Genomic DNA, 12,851 nt, shown 5'->3' on the forward strand with positions numbered 1-12,851 from the left:
TGACCGATGCCACCTTCCGACGTGCAGGGGTACTGCTGACGAAAAACTTTACGGATCCAATCTGACGCCTGCGGGTAATTCTAAGGGAAGGAATCTATAACAAACCTATGTTTCTTACAGATATATCGTTACCGAAGGTAAGTAACTTGTTCTTTAACATGGGAAACCTTGGGTGGTTGCATGGGAATGCACATGGTCCACCCTTGGAACGCCCCCATAGCGCATAATGCAAAGCAGCGCACAGCGCTAATTCGCATTACTTGCCGTTATTTCCAGCGCTAAACAAGTTTAGTGCTGGAAAGTAAATTGGGTGGAAAAAAGATTTTGTGCCAATTTGTGTCACTTTTGTCAAGCAAACACGGCGCAAAATCTTAGTATATCTCCCCCTTCATGTTTTAGGTGCATTTGCTCCTTTAAGATATCTCTGCCCTGTATCAAATACCCCCAATCCCCTCCAAAAAATAACTGTCTCTGCTCACCTACATGATCTTCTTGTGGCACCTGTAGAACTGGCATTAGGTAGAAGTATTAATATTCTGCTCCCTCCCTGTAGAGGTCTTAGTGACCTGGCACGCACTAATTATGCTTACCGACTGAGCCGATGGCAGGGAAAAAACTGTTTCTTTCTGATGACTGTGGATATCCACATTCTAGACAACATGTATCAATTAAGATGAACTGATTTTGCTGACCGCACTGTGTTGTGTTTGCTGTTGTCAGTGTCTTGTTCCATATATGTCTTGAGATTTCTATTCATCAAAGGTCCAGAGGGCTCCACTTACAGAGTTGTGCATTTACAAATTTAGAGATCCGAATTGTGGGCCCGATTCACAGAATGAACTTAAGACTCAATCCTAAACTTACTACTATTTTGGCATTCGCAGAATGCACTTACTACTTTTGGCATTCACAGAGTGAACTTACTACTTTTGGTATTCACAGAAGTTAGGATTTTGTCTTAAGTTTGTCTTAAGACAAACTTAAGACAGACTTAAGTCAGGATTTTGTCTTAAGTCTGCCTTAAGTCTGCCTTAAGTCTGCCTTAAGTCTGTCTTAAGTCTGTCTTAAGTCTGTCTTAAGTCTGTCTTAAGTTTGTCTTAAGACAAACTTAAGACAAAATCCAAACTTCTGTGAATACCAAAAGTAGTAAGTTCATTCTGCGAATACCAAAATAGTAGTAAGTTTAGGATTGAGTCTTAAGTTCATTCTGTGAATCGGGCCCTAAGTTGGGAATGGTGGCAAAGAGACGAGCCCCTGTTTTATGCACCAGGAGGGCGTAAAGCAAATATATTTAACTCAATAGTTCTCCAAGTTAGTTTTTTCAGCTAGTGCAGCTGGGAAACAGTGAACAAGGTTTGCCTCTTTCTGTTGCTGAGCTATTCAGTCTGAAAACTATCCCCTAACTCAGAGAAATATTGGGTTAAATCAATTCGTTTTACGCCTTGCAGACGCTTAAAAACGGGTACTCGGATTTGCCCTGTGCCAGCGCAGCACATCATCATACTGGCCCTGGTCTTTTCTTGATGTGTTCCTGGAGACTCACCGATTCCAGTGAGTGAACTGCTAAGCAGGCCTAGAATGTCGGCTTTTGTTCTGGTGCTCAGGCCAAGGAAATACAGATCTGTAAACCAAGCACTGATTACATCATTGGCAATAGACAGCAGATCATGACTGTGGGCAGGCCTATATGAGCACCTAGGCGTATTCCATCCTCCCCTGTGCCACATTCTTCCAGTATTGTCTATGTGCATTCATTTGTGCAAAAAATGAACTCACTCAAATTGGAACTGCACCTGAATGCTTGTGAATGGAAAACGTTTCCCTTCCCATTCTGTCACATATTAATCTTATACATCTTCCATGAGTAATGGTTTGACAATTTGCTTTATACAGGAATGAGGTGCTGTATCCTAGGCAGGCGTAATGACATTTCAGTGTAAATAAGGTTCCTTCTGATTCCCTTTTCGAAATTATTTTAAATACACGGCAGTCCAATGACTTGGGACTACATTACTATAGTTAATGCTTACTTTGTGCAGGTAGTTACTGATGGCTTCACCAGCACTCATTTTTGTGAACTCTGCCTTATTTTCCCCTATCAGATCTTCATCCAGAATAAGAAAGAGAACTACAAGAAAGGGAGAAATGAGGGAGGGAAAGAGAGTTAAACAGCAACACACTAGGAAAGCAGGGATGAAAAAGAACTTGTAGGAGCGAGATATACAGAAAGTGTAGGTAGGTGGAATCAAGACTAAGCGAGCTGGGTATTTGGCAACCTCAGCATTCAACCGCGCTGGCGATGGGCACTTCAGGAACAAATTAGTCCCTTACAAATGAAACACTGGGTGCAGAGGCACAATTTTGACTTGTTTTCTATGTTCTACTATATGAACTTTTGAGAATGTGTTGACCTCAATGTGGTAAGAGCAGTGTGTTTTGGTGCACAACTTTGTAAATTCTCTTGTGTGTGTTCCAGTAGACCATTTACCTTACTATGCTTTCAAAATCCTTAACCCCAAAGTCACAGAGCTGTGGATTTGGTAAACTTGGCTGGGAGGAGTTCCAGAGTCTTTGGAGTAAAATTTGCTGTGGAACGGTGAGTATTGGAACGAAAGTAATCGGTGTAAATCCCAGCATGCATTCCACTCTTCTGAGTTTACGTTGCTGATGACCATACTATAGTGGTACATCCCTAGTAAAACTTCAGGCTCTGTTTTTTAAAAATTATCCTTACTGAGTTTTTTGGCAGTACAGAACTGAAACTTTATGCTCTGTTGAGGCTCTCCTCATCAGTGCCACTACATATTCTAGAAGTAAGATGTTAGGAATGCCAACTTTATTTCAGGTAGTGAGTCACTTAAACAGTCTGCCTTTTAACATCCTCAGGGTTAAGAATAGTCTTCAGATTCAGAAAAACTATTGCATTACCGGATTGAGCCCTGTGTGATATTGATCAGTTCCGACCGATAGGGAGGGAGGGAGACCGCCTGCGTTCGACCTGTGATGAAAGATTGGAACCATTGCCTGATCCCGGTCTGCCCGCGACCGAAGTTCATGTATATGTGTTTATAGCACAACTGTAACATAACATAACCAAGCTGCAGAAATCTAGGTCCTGTAAAATGTTTTACAGATAGTGCCACTGGGCCTCACCCTGAAGCGGCTGAAAATAGCAGTAGCCAGTCATCTGCAAACATTTGGGAGTATGGTACCTCTTCATCTGGTCAACTACAGATAAATGCACTTCCTTGAAAGCAATCTTCTATCGTTTGCTGATCTCCATGTTTTGCAGCTTCATGTACAGTTCCCTAATGCACAATAACAATGAACACAATTGGGTTTAGTCTAACCCATTCAATAAAAACCACCCAAAGGCCTCTGGTAACTTTTGTAACGTGACATTGTTTGCCCAGGTACCTTCTACATGGGCTGCTGACCACTTCATGTTCTAAACACTAGGTTATGTGAAAACTAGATGTTTTTTTGTGGTCACTTCGCCTTGCGTGGTGCATATCTGGTGGTGCACAGACAAAAAGCTAGTAATAATACCGTGGCCTCATTTATGTAGTCAAAGCCACAAATGTAGACATTTTTCCTTGAGGCACAAAAACAGATTTTCTTATATTTAGCTTCCCTTTCTGCATATGGAGTTGCTGCACTCCGGTTTGCTTTTTCTTTTACCTTCACTTTCATTGGTGAGTGAGTGCCTGGACATGCCCCTTTTCCCTCCCCATGGTCCCGGATGTTGGGCTGCTTAAACAGACTGATAGTGCGCCTGTGCACTCTAACACAGAAAGTACAATTCTCCTAACAACTCTACTTTTCTTTCCTTGTACCCACTAGAGCACAACCTTTTCTGTGAAGTGCCTGATTCCCTAGTACGCAATTTCGGTGACATTTTCTTTTGGAATTCGCTATTTTAATACTTTTATGTGTTTTAGCATTTTCTCCCTGTTAACTTAGTTTGGCGTAATTTTCCAGTATTTGTGGTCTGGCAAGAAAACTTGCTCTCTGCATACGGAGAAGCTGGACAGAGGTTTGCTTTTTTTAAATTGCCTTTACTTTCATTGCGGAGTGACACGCCCCTTCTCCCTCCCCTTCGTCCTGGATGTTGGGCTTCTTAAGCAGACGAATAGCGAGTCCACGCCCAGCGGGCGAATTGCCGGCGGGCCAAAGGCAACCCCGTCTGCGTCCATCTGTGCTCGGGCAGGCCTCAGCGTTAGCCACGCTGCCCATTGGCAGTTAGATTCTGGGGTATCACGCTCTTACTCCCGGGAGGCACTTCTTGCCCTCTGGCCTATCGGTAAGAACCTGTGCAGTGCCCAGATCCTCAGAACATGGAACCTTATTGGATCTGTTCCAGTTGCTGACTGGATTTTACCCCTCAGGATAGAAGCTCAGTTTGGAAAACTGTGACACCTCCTCGCAGGGAGGTAACCCCTCACCTTATATTAAGCTGCTCACTTATTAATGCCAGATCACTCATCAAAAATAAACTAGAGTTCTTCGAATTTTTACAAACATATAAAACCGAGTTAGTCTTTACTACAGAGAATTTGGCTGATGACATCTCAGGTTCAGATTTAGCTTTAGCCATTCCTGACAAAAACGAATTTCTTATATTGGACAGAGTAGGAAAGAGAGGTGGCGGGTTAGCACTTGTTTATAACAAATTTCTTTTGTGTACATGCTAGGGCGTCTGCTCCTCCAATGACCTTGATGCCTTAACTTTTAAATGAACTTTTAATGATCATATCTCTTTTAATGGACTATTAATATATCGACCCTCTGGATCAAGAGCTATTTTTCTTGGCAGTATTGGCCATCTGCTGGACAATATGGTCAATTTTGCTGATTTTACTGTCGTCTGAGATTTCAATTTCCAAGTGGAGAATCCGGAAGATAGAGATTCTGTAAAGCTGATTGACCTTATGAACAGCCTTGGTTTACTCCAACTGGTCACCGCTCCCTCACACACTGCTAGTCATACGTCAGACGGTATTTTCTCTGACAACTCCGCATTAGTCTTTTCAGAGTTCTTACCGTTAACTTGGTCAGATCACGCCGCAGTAATGTTTCATCTGAACTGCACGTCGAAGCCTGCTAATAAAGTCAATCTCAGCCTGGTTGAACTCTCGTTCATGGGATAAAATTGAGGCTGCTCCATTGGAAAGTAAACTGCAATCCTCTATCCCTAAGATCTCCAGAAATCTAGATCAGGATATTTCTGATTACAATGCTTGTCTCACCTCAGCCGTAGATCAATTGGCCCCTAACAGACCCCTCCTCACTAAGAGATTAACCCTTCTTAACTGTGGTTCTCCCAGAATCTTAAGAGATTTGAAGCAGCTGCGTAGACGCCAAGAGCATCTTTGGAGGCTTAACAATGACCCCTTAGAAAAAGCAAAATATTAACACAAAATTGTGGAATATAAATCCCAGATCTTGATGGAAAAATCTCCCTATTTTTCACAGAAAATTATCTCAGCAAAAAATTCCAATAAAGAACTGTTTTCCACAATCAAAAACTCTCTAACTTTAGCAATCAGGAAAACATTTAAAGCAGTCAGATCCTTTGTTATAACATCGCACTAGCTTTCCAGGATAAAGTACTAGATATATATTTAATACATTCTCTAGTTCGGACGAGGATCCTAACCTCTGGGATGGAATATTCTCTGATTTCCATACCCTCTGCATTTGCTTCTAATCTACCATGTTTTCCTTCTTTTTCTTAGCTGCCGGTGGACCAAGTGCAAGATTTAATCCTTACCACTCGGTCTGGGTCTCTTTTGGTCCCATGTCCCCTGGCCACTCTTCAGATGGCCTCTACCATTGTTGCTGACCATCTAACTACGATTTTCAATTAAATGTTTTTACAGGATTTCTTTCCCACAGAATGGAAAGTTGTATCAATTTTGCCTCTGATATATAAACTGCACCTGAATTATTCAGTGGCGAGCTACTGCTGTCTCATCTTGCAGCTTCAAAATCGTGAAAAAAGATATTAACAAGGAACTGACTCTCTATTTGGAATCTAATAACCTACTAGACCACTCACAATTTGGCTTTCAAGGTCAGCATAGCACTGAGTCGGCTCTGATCACCGCCTCAGAGGAACTGAGGGCAACTCTGGACAATGTAAATCCTGCAGCGCTTATCTTACTTGATCTCTCGGCCGATTTCGACACAGTCAATCACAAGGTTCTGATTGACTGTGTCGAATCTCTGGATAATGGTGGTTTAGCCCTAGCTCTACTATCTTCCATTTTCTTTGATAGAGTGCAATTCGTTTCTATGGACAGCTTTTTCTCTAGCTCATTCTCCCATGGTGTAAAGCCGGCCTCATGATTGAACCACCCTACTCTGTTTAATTTATATGTCACTCCTCTAGCCACCCTGATTAAAAAATGTGGTTTCTCAGTTATCAGCTATGCTGAGGACACCCAAGTTGTTGTATCAGTTTCTGGAAATCGGCAAGAATCTGCCGCCAATTTCCATAAATGTATGCAACAAATTAACAAATGGATGATGAGTAATTGCCTGAAATTAAATTTCGACAAAACTGAAGTTTTGTTGTTGGGCAATATTGTATGTTTTGGGTCCCCTAACTGATGGCCATCTGAACTAGGTTTGGTCCCGCTTCCAGCGACAAAAGTGAAGAACTTGGGTGTCAATTTTTGAAAATCGATAATCTTTTGACAAACAGGTGAATGCAATCACTTCCTCTACTTTTCTTACTCTAAAAATCCTGAGAAAGATTCTGCCTTCTATCCCACTTGACTTGAGGAAACTAGTAGTAACTGCCCTTACTCTCTCTAAAATTGATTATTGCAATGCCTTGTACATCAGTTTACAGTAACGTTTACTTAATAGGCTACAGGTCTTGCAGAAGTCTGCTGCCCGATTGCTGCTTGGAATACCTAGGCACCAGTCTGCCTCTAAGGCACTGGTCCATCTTCACTGGTTGCCAGTGCACAAGCGAATAGACTTCAAGGGTCTATGCATTGCATTTAAAGCCTTGCATGATGAGGGCCTGAATTACTTTAAAAATAAATTCATCCAATATGTTCCTCCCAGGTCACTACGGTCTTCATCAGCAGCCAATCTCATGGTCCGTAAATGCAAACGAATCTGCTGGATTGGAAACAAGCTTTATTTATGGAACAACCAAACCGTGGAATGCATTACCTCTGTACTTCAAGACTAGTCCCTCCTTGTCCTCCTTCAGAAAGACTGGCTTTTACAATGTATATTTCCCTCAGTCTGTCTTCCGTCTCTTAGCCGCTCTGTTGTTAGACCAGCGCCAAGACACCCACGGGGAATCGAGCTCTTTACGAAGCCCATTTTCATTTCATATTTACAATCGCATCCAAGGAGCACAAGTTGGATGTCCTAAAACCCTCCTTTCAAGATCAAGACGTTGCCTGAAAGATATTCTACTGAGCAGGAACCAAACAGATGCGTAAACGGACAGACTAAGCATGCATGCATGTCTTACTTGCAATCGATATTGATGTTATACATGATAGCACTGCTGGAATCATATGTGGCATCTTAGCATTCAGCCACTAAGCAATGGATCTGGTATGGTTTAATTCAAAAGACATTGACAACTCTACCTTTGCTTGCACTTTACTACTCAATACTACTTGGACACAGTTAGATGCTCATGCCAGATCTCACTGTAGTCTATAAAAACACCTCTTGGCAGATTACCAGAAATGGTTTTAATTTCTAGCCTGGAGCTTTCCATTTGTGCATCATAGCACTCTCTCATTTGTCCCTCCCATCGTAAATTTCGATCAAGCACAAATACTTTGTCATCTCGGTATGCATAAACTACGTGCATATGCAAACATAACTTTTGATTCCCACAGCTCATGTGAATAACAAACTTTCATGGGCATCCCAAGGTCCTCTATTTTTCAAACTTTAGTTCCACATAACAACGTTTCTTTGCTCCGGAATGAGCGAGCATGTAGCTTTATGACCAGTTACATCTAGAATTGAACAACTACCTCCTATGAACTTCATCTCTTAAAGAAAAAAACTATAATTCCTGATGATTATATTCCCTGTATCTGGGGTTCATGGTTCTCTCACACATCGATGGAGGCACATCTTGGTCCAAGCGTTTTCTCTGCGTGTCTATTTGCCCAATCATCCTCCATTGGGATGTCCATCAAATCACCCTGACCATGTAATTCCCATTTTGGTTCATCTCTATCAGCCCTCAAGGCACAATTATCATTGGAAGGTCAGCCATCACATCTTTGGAATAAACTGTACTATTGGTAGTTCATGCAATACAAGCCCTTAGACCCACAGAAATTCCACACAAAAACAGTAAGGTGTACTTTCAAATTTTGCCTCATAAACTTGGTATTTCCCTCAGTAAGAAATGTGCCTGCCACCCAAGCATGTTATTGAAATCCATGTGCTTTTAAGATGGGAGACCCAGGGATTAAGATAGATTGGCCAACACAGGTGGCACAGGTTACGTGGAGTCAGATGACCAGCACCCCAACTTCAATACATCTCACAGATAATGACCACATGGGTTTGGCTAGAACTTTTCAAAGGCCGACCATAGGGAGAATTCAATATCCAACACAGCGCTATATTATGCATGGTCTTGTCTACCCCACAGATGGCCTTCTATGAGAAAACCCATGACCACAAGCAAACATAGGCACAAGTAAAAGTGTCAAGGGGCAAAGGGCTTTTAAAAGTTCTCTGTCTTACACAGCCTGTCTTTTCACCCTATTTCTTTCCTCCTTTTATGATGTACATGTGTAAGAGTGTATCTTCATGTTATATTATAGCTTTCCCTGCTTACTCTGTTTTAAATAGTTCCACTGCCTTTGTGTTAAGGAATACTGTTAATGAATACATTTTATTAATTTAAAAACAACTTGTTTAAAAACACAAACTTCTAAAGAAATCTGCTGAATGTTCTTGTGAGAGCATCATTATGAGTCTAACTAGACAGATACGTCAGTATTTACAATCCGGAAATTATTGATAGCACAGGTATCAGTAATTTTGTGGCTCAACAATATTGCAGTATTACAAGTTTGATATCGAAGGTCCCCTGAGAAATGTGGAATTACAATGGAAATCTGGGCTACCAAACCAGATCCGGACAGTAATTCCACATTTTTGGGCCCATTCGCTGCAAGGGTGGACAGTTAGAAATACGGCAATGCAGTATTAGCACGTCCCTTGTAAGTCCTTATTCAGCTGAATCAGGACCTATACAGACTTCATAGGCTGCTATCTGGTTATGTCGTTCTACAAATTCACTATGCATTGTGTTTTTCTGAATCACGTTTATGCTATTGACCCTGTGTTGTTGTACTTTGTTTCTTCTTAGCTTATTTTTTGCCAATTTGACCAGAGCAGATCCGGCTCCATCAACTGTCATCAGCTGGTTCCTGCACTGCAGTCCGCAGGTGAGAGGAACAAGGGCTGGCGGGATGTGAGGAGTAAGTTGGGTCATAGATCACCCGTGATACTACCATACAGAAACAAATGGGTCAAAAGGGAATTGAAATACCCAGATAAGAGAAATGGAGGAATTTAGCACAAGTTCAACAAAGTTTTTTATGCCATCATCCCTGGACTGGCTCAACTCCATGCGTTGGATGCTTCCATCTTTGCATACTTTCTTTGGTAGTCGCCTGTCTCCCCATAAGTCATCAGCTCTGTACTTTTCTGGTGTGTCCTTATCTGTGCACTACGGTTGTATGTACCTCTGTGTCCCAACCTGCCTCCATATATGTGCCATCATTCTCCATGTTTGTGCCCTACATGTACCCCCCTGTGTGTGCTCTTCTGCTATCTCCGTGTCTGCGAAGATCACCTGTTTCAATGTAGAGAGCCCTGAACCCTCTTTAGAACCAGACACTGAGACCGAGATTCATTTTCATGTCCATTGGCTAGATTCAACTCTACCACTTTAGATACATCTAAGTCAATATGGTTGTGTATCCTAAACTGCTCCTTATCATGGTGTATCACCGTTGCACATTTTTCTTGGAAGCTAAATTTCTACTCGTACAATTCTCTGATTGTTGTTTCTGTCTAGGCCTGAATGTGGATGAGTTTATGGTGCAGCTTCTGGCACTGAGATACTGCACACCTGATCGGACAGTCACTTACTCCAGTTTCATCTGCTGTTTGCTAAAGTTGGACACCATGACCAGTGAGTGGGATGCTATGGTTAACATTTATAGAAATTATGAGGGGCGTGAGTAGTGTCGTCATGTGAGTTTGTAAAACCATACACAACAGCAGACATCTCGATTTACCCTGAACTCACAGATATCTTCTGAAATTTGTCCATATGATTGATACTGAATGCATTTCACCTGAAGTCTACATAAAAAGGAAACACTATTTCGAAACTTCACTTAAACCAAGAAATATTCTTAGAGTCAAAATGTTGTTTGATTAATAGTAATGATGCACAGATGCATTTTATTGTTTGGAAATACTCCTTGTACCCGCAAAGATTGATGTTTCCTCCATTGCATGAAATTTAAAATATATGAAACTCGTGCAGTCTAAACTGTGATCTCAACCACGTGTGGAACTGTTTCCAAAGCTCAAAAAGCAGAATAAAGATTCTTGGTCTGAAAATGAATTTTGCAGGCATTGACAGAACTTTAGGCATAAATTACAAGATTCAGCTCCTGTTGCTAGAATCTGTCATTCATCTTTTGACAGTCTGGCTTTAGCCTGCGGCCCTTGATGTCAGTCAGGATTAACATTTAAGAGGATTACTATAGGTTTGAAAAGCATCAACAGCAGGCCAGGAGGTCTTCCTTCAGAAAGGATTCTACTTCCGGTTAAAGTATTGAATGGCTATGTAGTCAGCTTGGAGCCTCTTCTATGAGTGGGTACGACGCTTCACAAGCCATGACTCTGTTATGATCCATGGTATATTGGTGACTCCTCCAGCAACTTGGAAGACAAAGGCAATGCATTTGTGCGATTATTCCAGAGCAAGGAACTTCAAAAGGGCCTGGGAAAATCCCAGCCTATATCTCCTCTCAAATCTTTTTTTGTAGCATTCTCATCCCTTGGGTTTCAGACCTTCTGCTTTGAGTGTGTCATCCCTAAACCTGTCATTACCACCCTCAGGTACTTGTTTCTTAACCAAGCTTCAAAAGTTTCTATGAACTGAGTACTGCTGAGTCTTCCTAGCCTGTTGCTGTCAGGGGCCATAGTAATCTGACCAATGGCTGGCATGTTGAAGACTCTGTTTTGGACACTGTTAGACATGACAGCCTTGGCGCAACTTTTTTTCGCCTTCTTCCCTCCATTATCTGTATCCATTTTTGTTGGATCCACGACTCTGCACACTTTAGCGATGTGCTTGTGCTCTCTCCCCTAAAACATGGTAACATTGGATGTATCCAATTGGTATATATAATTTAATGATAAGTCCCTAGTAAAATGCACTACAAGTACAAAAGGCCTGTAAATTAAATGCTACTAGGGGGGCGACAGCACTGATTCTGTCACCCATGTAAGTTGCCCCCTAACCATGTCTCAGGCCTGCCATGGTAGTCACTGTGACTAGCAGGTAAACCTACTTTCCAAGTCCTGGACTCCCCCTTTTATTACATATAAGTCACCCTTAAGGATGGTTCCTGGCAACCCAGAGGCAGGGTGCTATGTTAGCATAGGGAAGGACATGTACTTGTTTGCTTTACATATACTGGTAGTGAAAAACGGCCTTTTCACTACAGTGAGGCCTACTCTCATAGACTAGGGTTGGCAATTCCCTCACGCACTTCTAAGTGGTAATTCCTGATCCCAGGGGAGTAGCGTTATCATGTTTGGTATAGGTTAGAATAGTAGTGATAAATTCACTCTGCTGGTAAGGTTGGATTTAACACTATTAGTGCAGAAATGCCACTTTCAGACAGTGCGCATCTTTCTGCTCTCAACTTTGCTCTATATGACCTCCAGCCTGTCTCCAATACCCATCTGGCCGGGGTGACAGATTCCATTCATGCATTCCTCCCCGACAGCCATAAACTCAGGAAGGCCAGGAATGGCTGAACACACCTCTGCATTAATCTGCATTCCAATGGCCGGTCTGGGCAGATGGGAGGAAAGGGGGCTCACACCAGGACATCAAGGAGCAATGACCTGACCCCACACAAATTGCTGGTGATCCCCATAGATAACCTGTCAGACAGGACTGGCTAGAAAGGGGTGATTGTGCTCGTGAAAACCACTCTTTGAAGTTTCCCCACATCAAAGGCACATTCAGGTATAAGTGCTGGGCCTCTGACCCTCCCGAATTAGACACTTCTGGATCTTGAACTGAACCTCTGTCAGTGGACTGCAGTTCTGCTCAACGGACTCAACTGGGCTGCTTTTCTGGAAGTACTGCTTTCCTGTTGGTTGCCCTGATGACTGCTGCTCCCTGATTCTGCTGGAAGGAGAGCTGGAATCTGCCTTCCCTTCAAAGTGATCTTCAAGGGCTTGTTAGTTTGCTTCCTGTTTCTGAAGTCTCAGGAACACAAAATACTTCCTTCAGTTCTGCTGATGCTGCTGGACTCTACCTTCTGTGAGTTCTACCCTTGCCTGAGGTGGCTCATCCAAGTTCTGGGCCTCAGAAGTGGGTTCTGCTGCTGAGTTTCTGCCAAATCCAACGTGAAGCCTCACTGCACAGCTGACAGCATTTGGAACCGGCGCCGGATGACACGGAGCCTCGCAAAGCCCTGCTTCACAGCCTCAGAACAGACACCAGACAGCGCAAAGCCTTGACGTGCCCACTGCACCCAGGATACAAGGTACTCGGTTCAGTGGACCCAAGTGGGTCCCTG

The 12,851-nt window shown here is 42.6% G+C and overlaps 1 protein-coding gene across 1 annotated transcript in view; it reads left to right on the forward strand.

Annotated features, from left to right (window-relative positions):
• Positions 1-12,851, forward strand: part of LOC147692791 (calpain-9-like) — a 181,107-nt gene that overhangs the window by 157,923 nt on the left and 10,333 nt on the right. Inside the window, exons 17-19 of the mRNA XM_086939014.1 lie at positions 2,528-2,596; positions 9,380-9,458; positions 10,094-10,210. Of these exons, the coding sequence (XP_086795140.1) occupies positions 2,528-2,596; positions 9,380-9,458; positions 10,094-10,210 (265 nt within the window). The remainder of the gene's footprint in view (positions 1-2,527; positions 2,597-9,379; positions 9,459-10,093; positions 10,211-12,851) is intronic.

Source organism: Lissotriton vulgaris, chromosome 9 (genome assembly GCF_964263255.1).
Source record: "Lissotriton vulgaris chromosome 9, aLisVul1.2, whole genome shotgun sequence".
NCBI lineage: Eukaryota > Metazoa > Chordata > Amphibia > Caudata > Salamandridae > Lissotriton > Lissotriton vulgaris.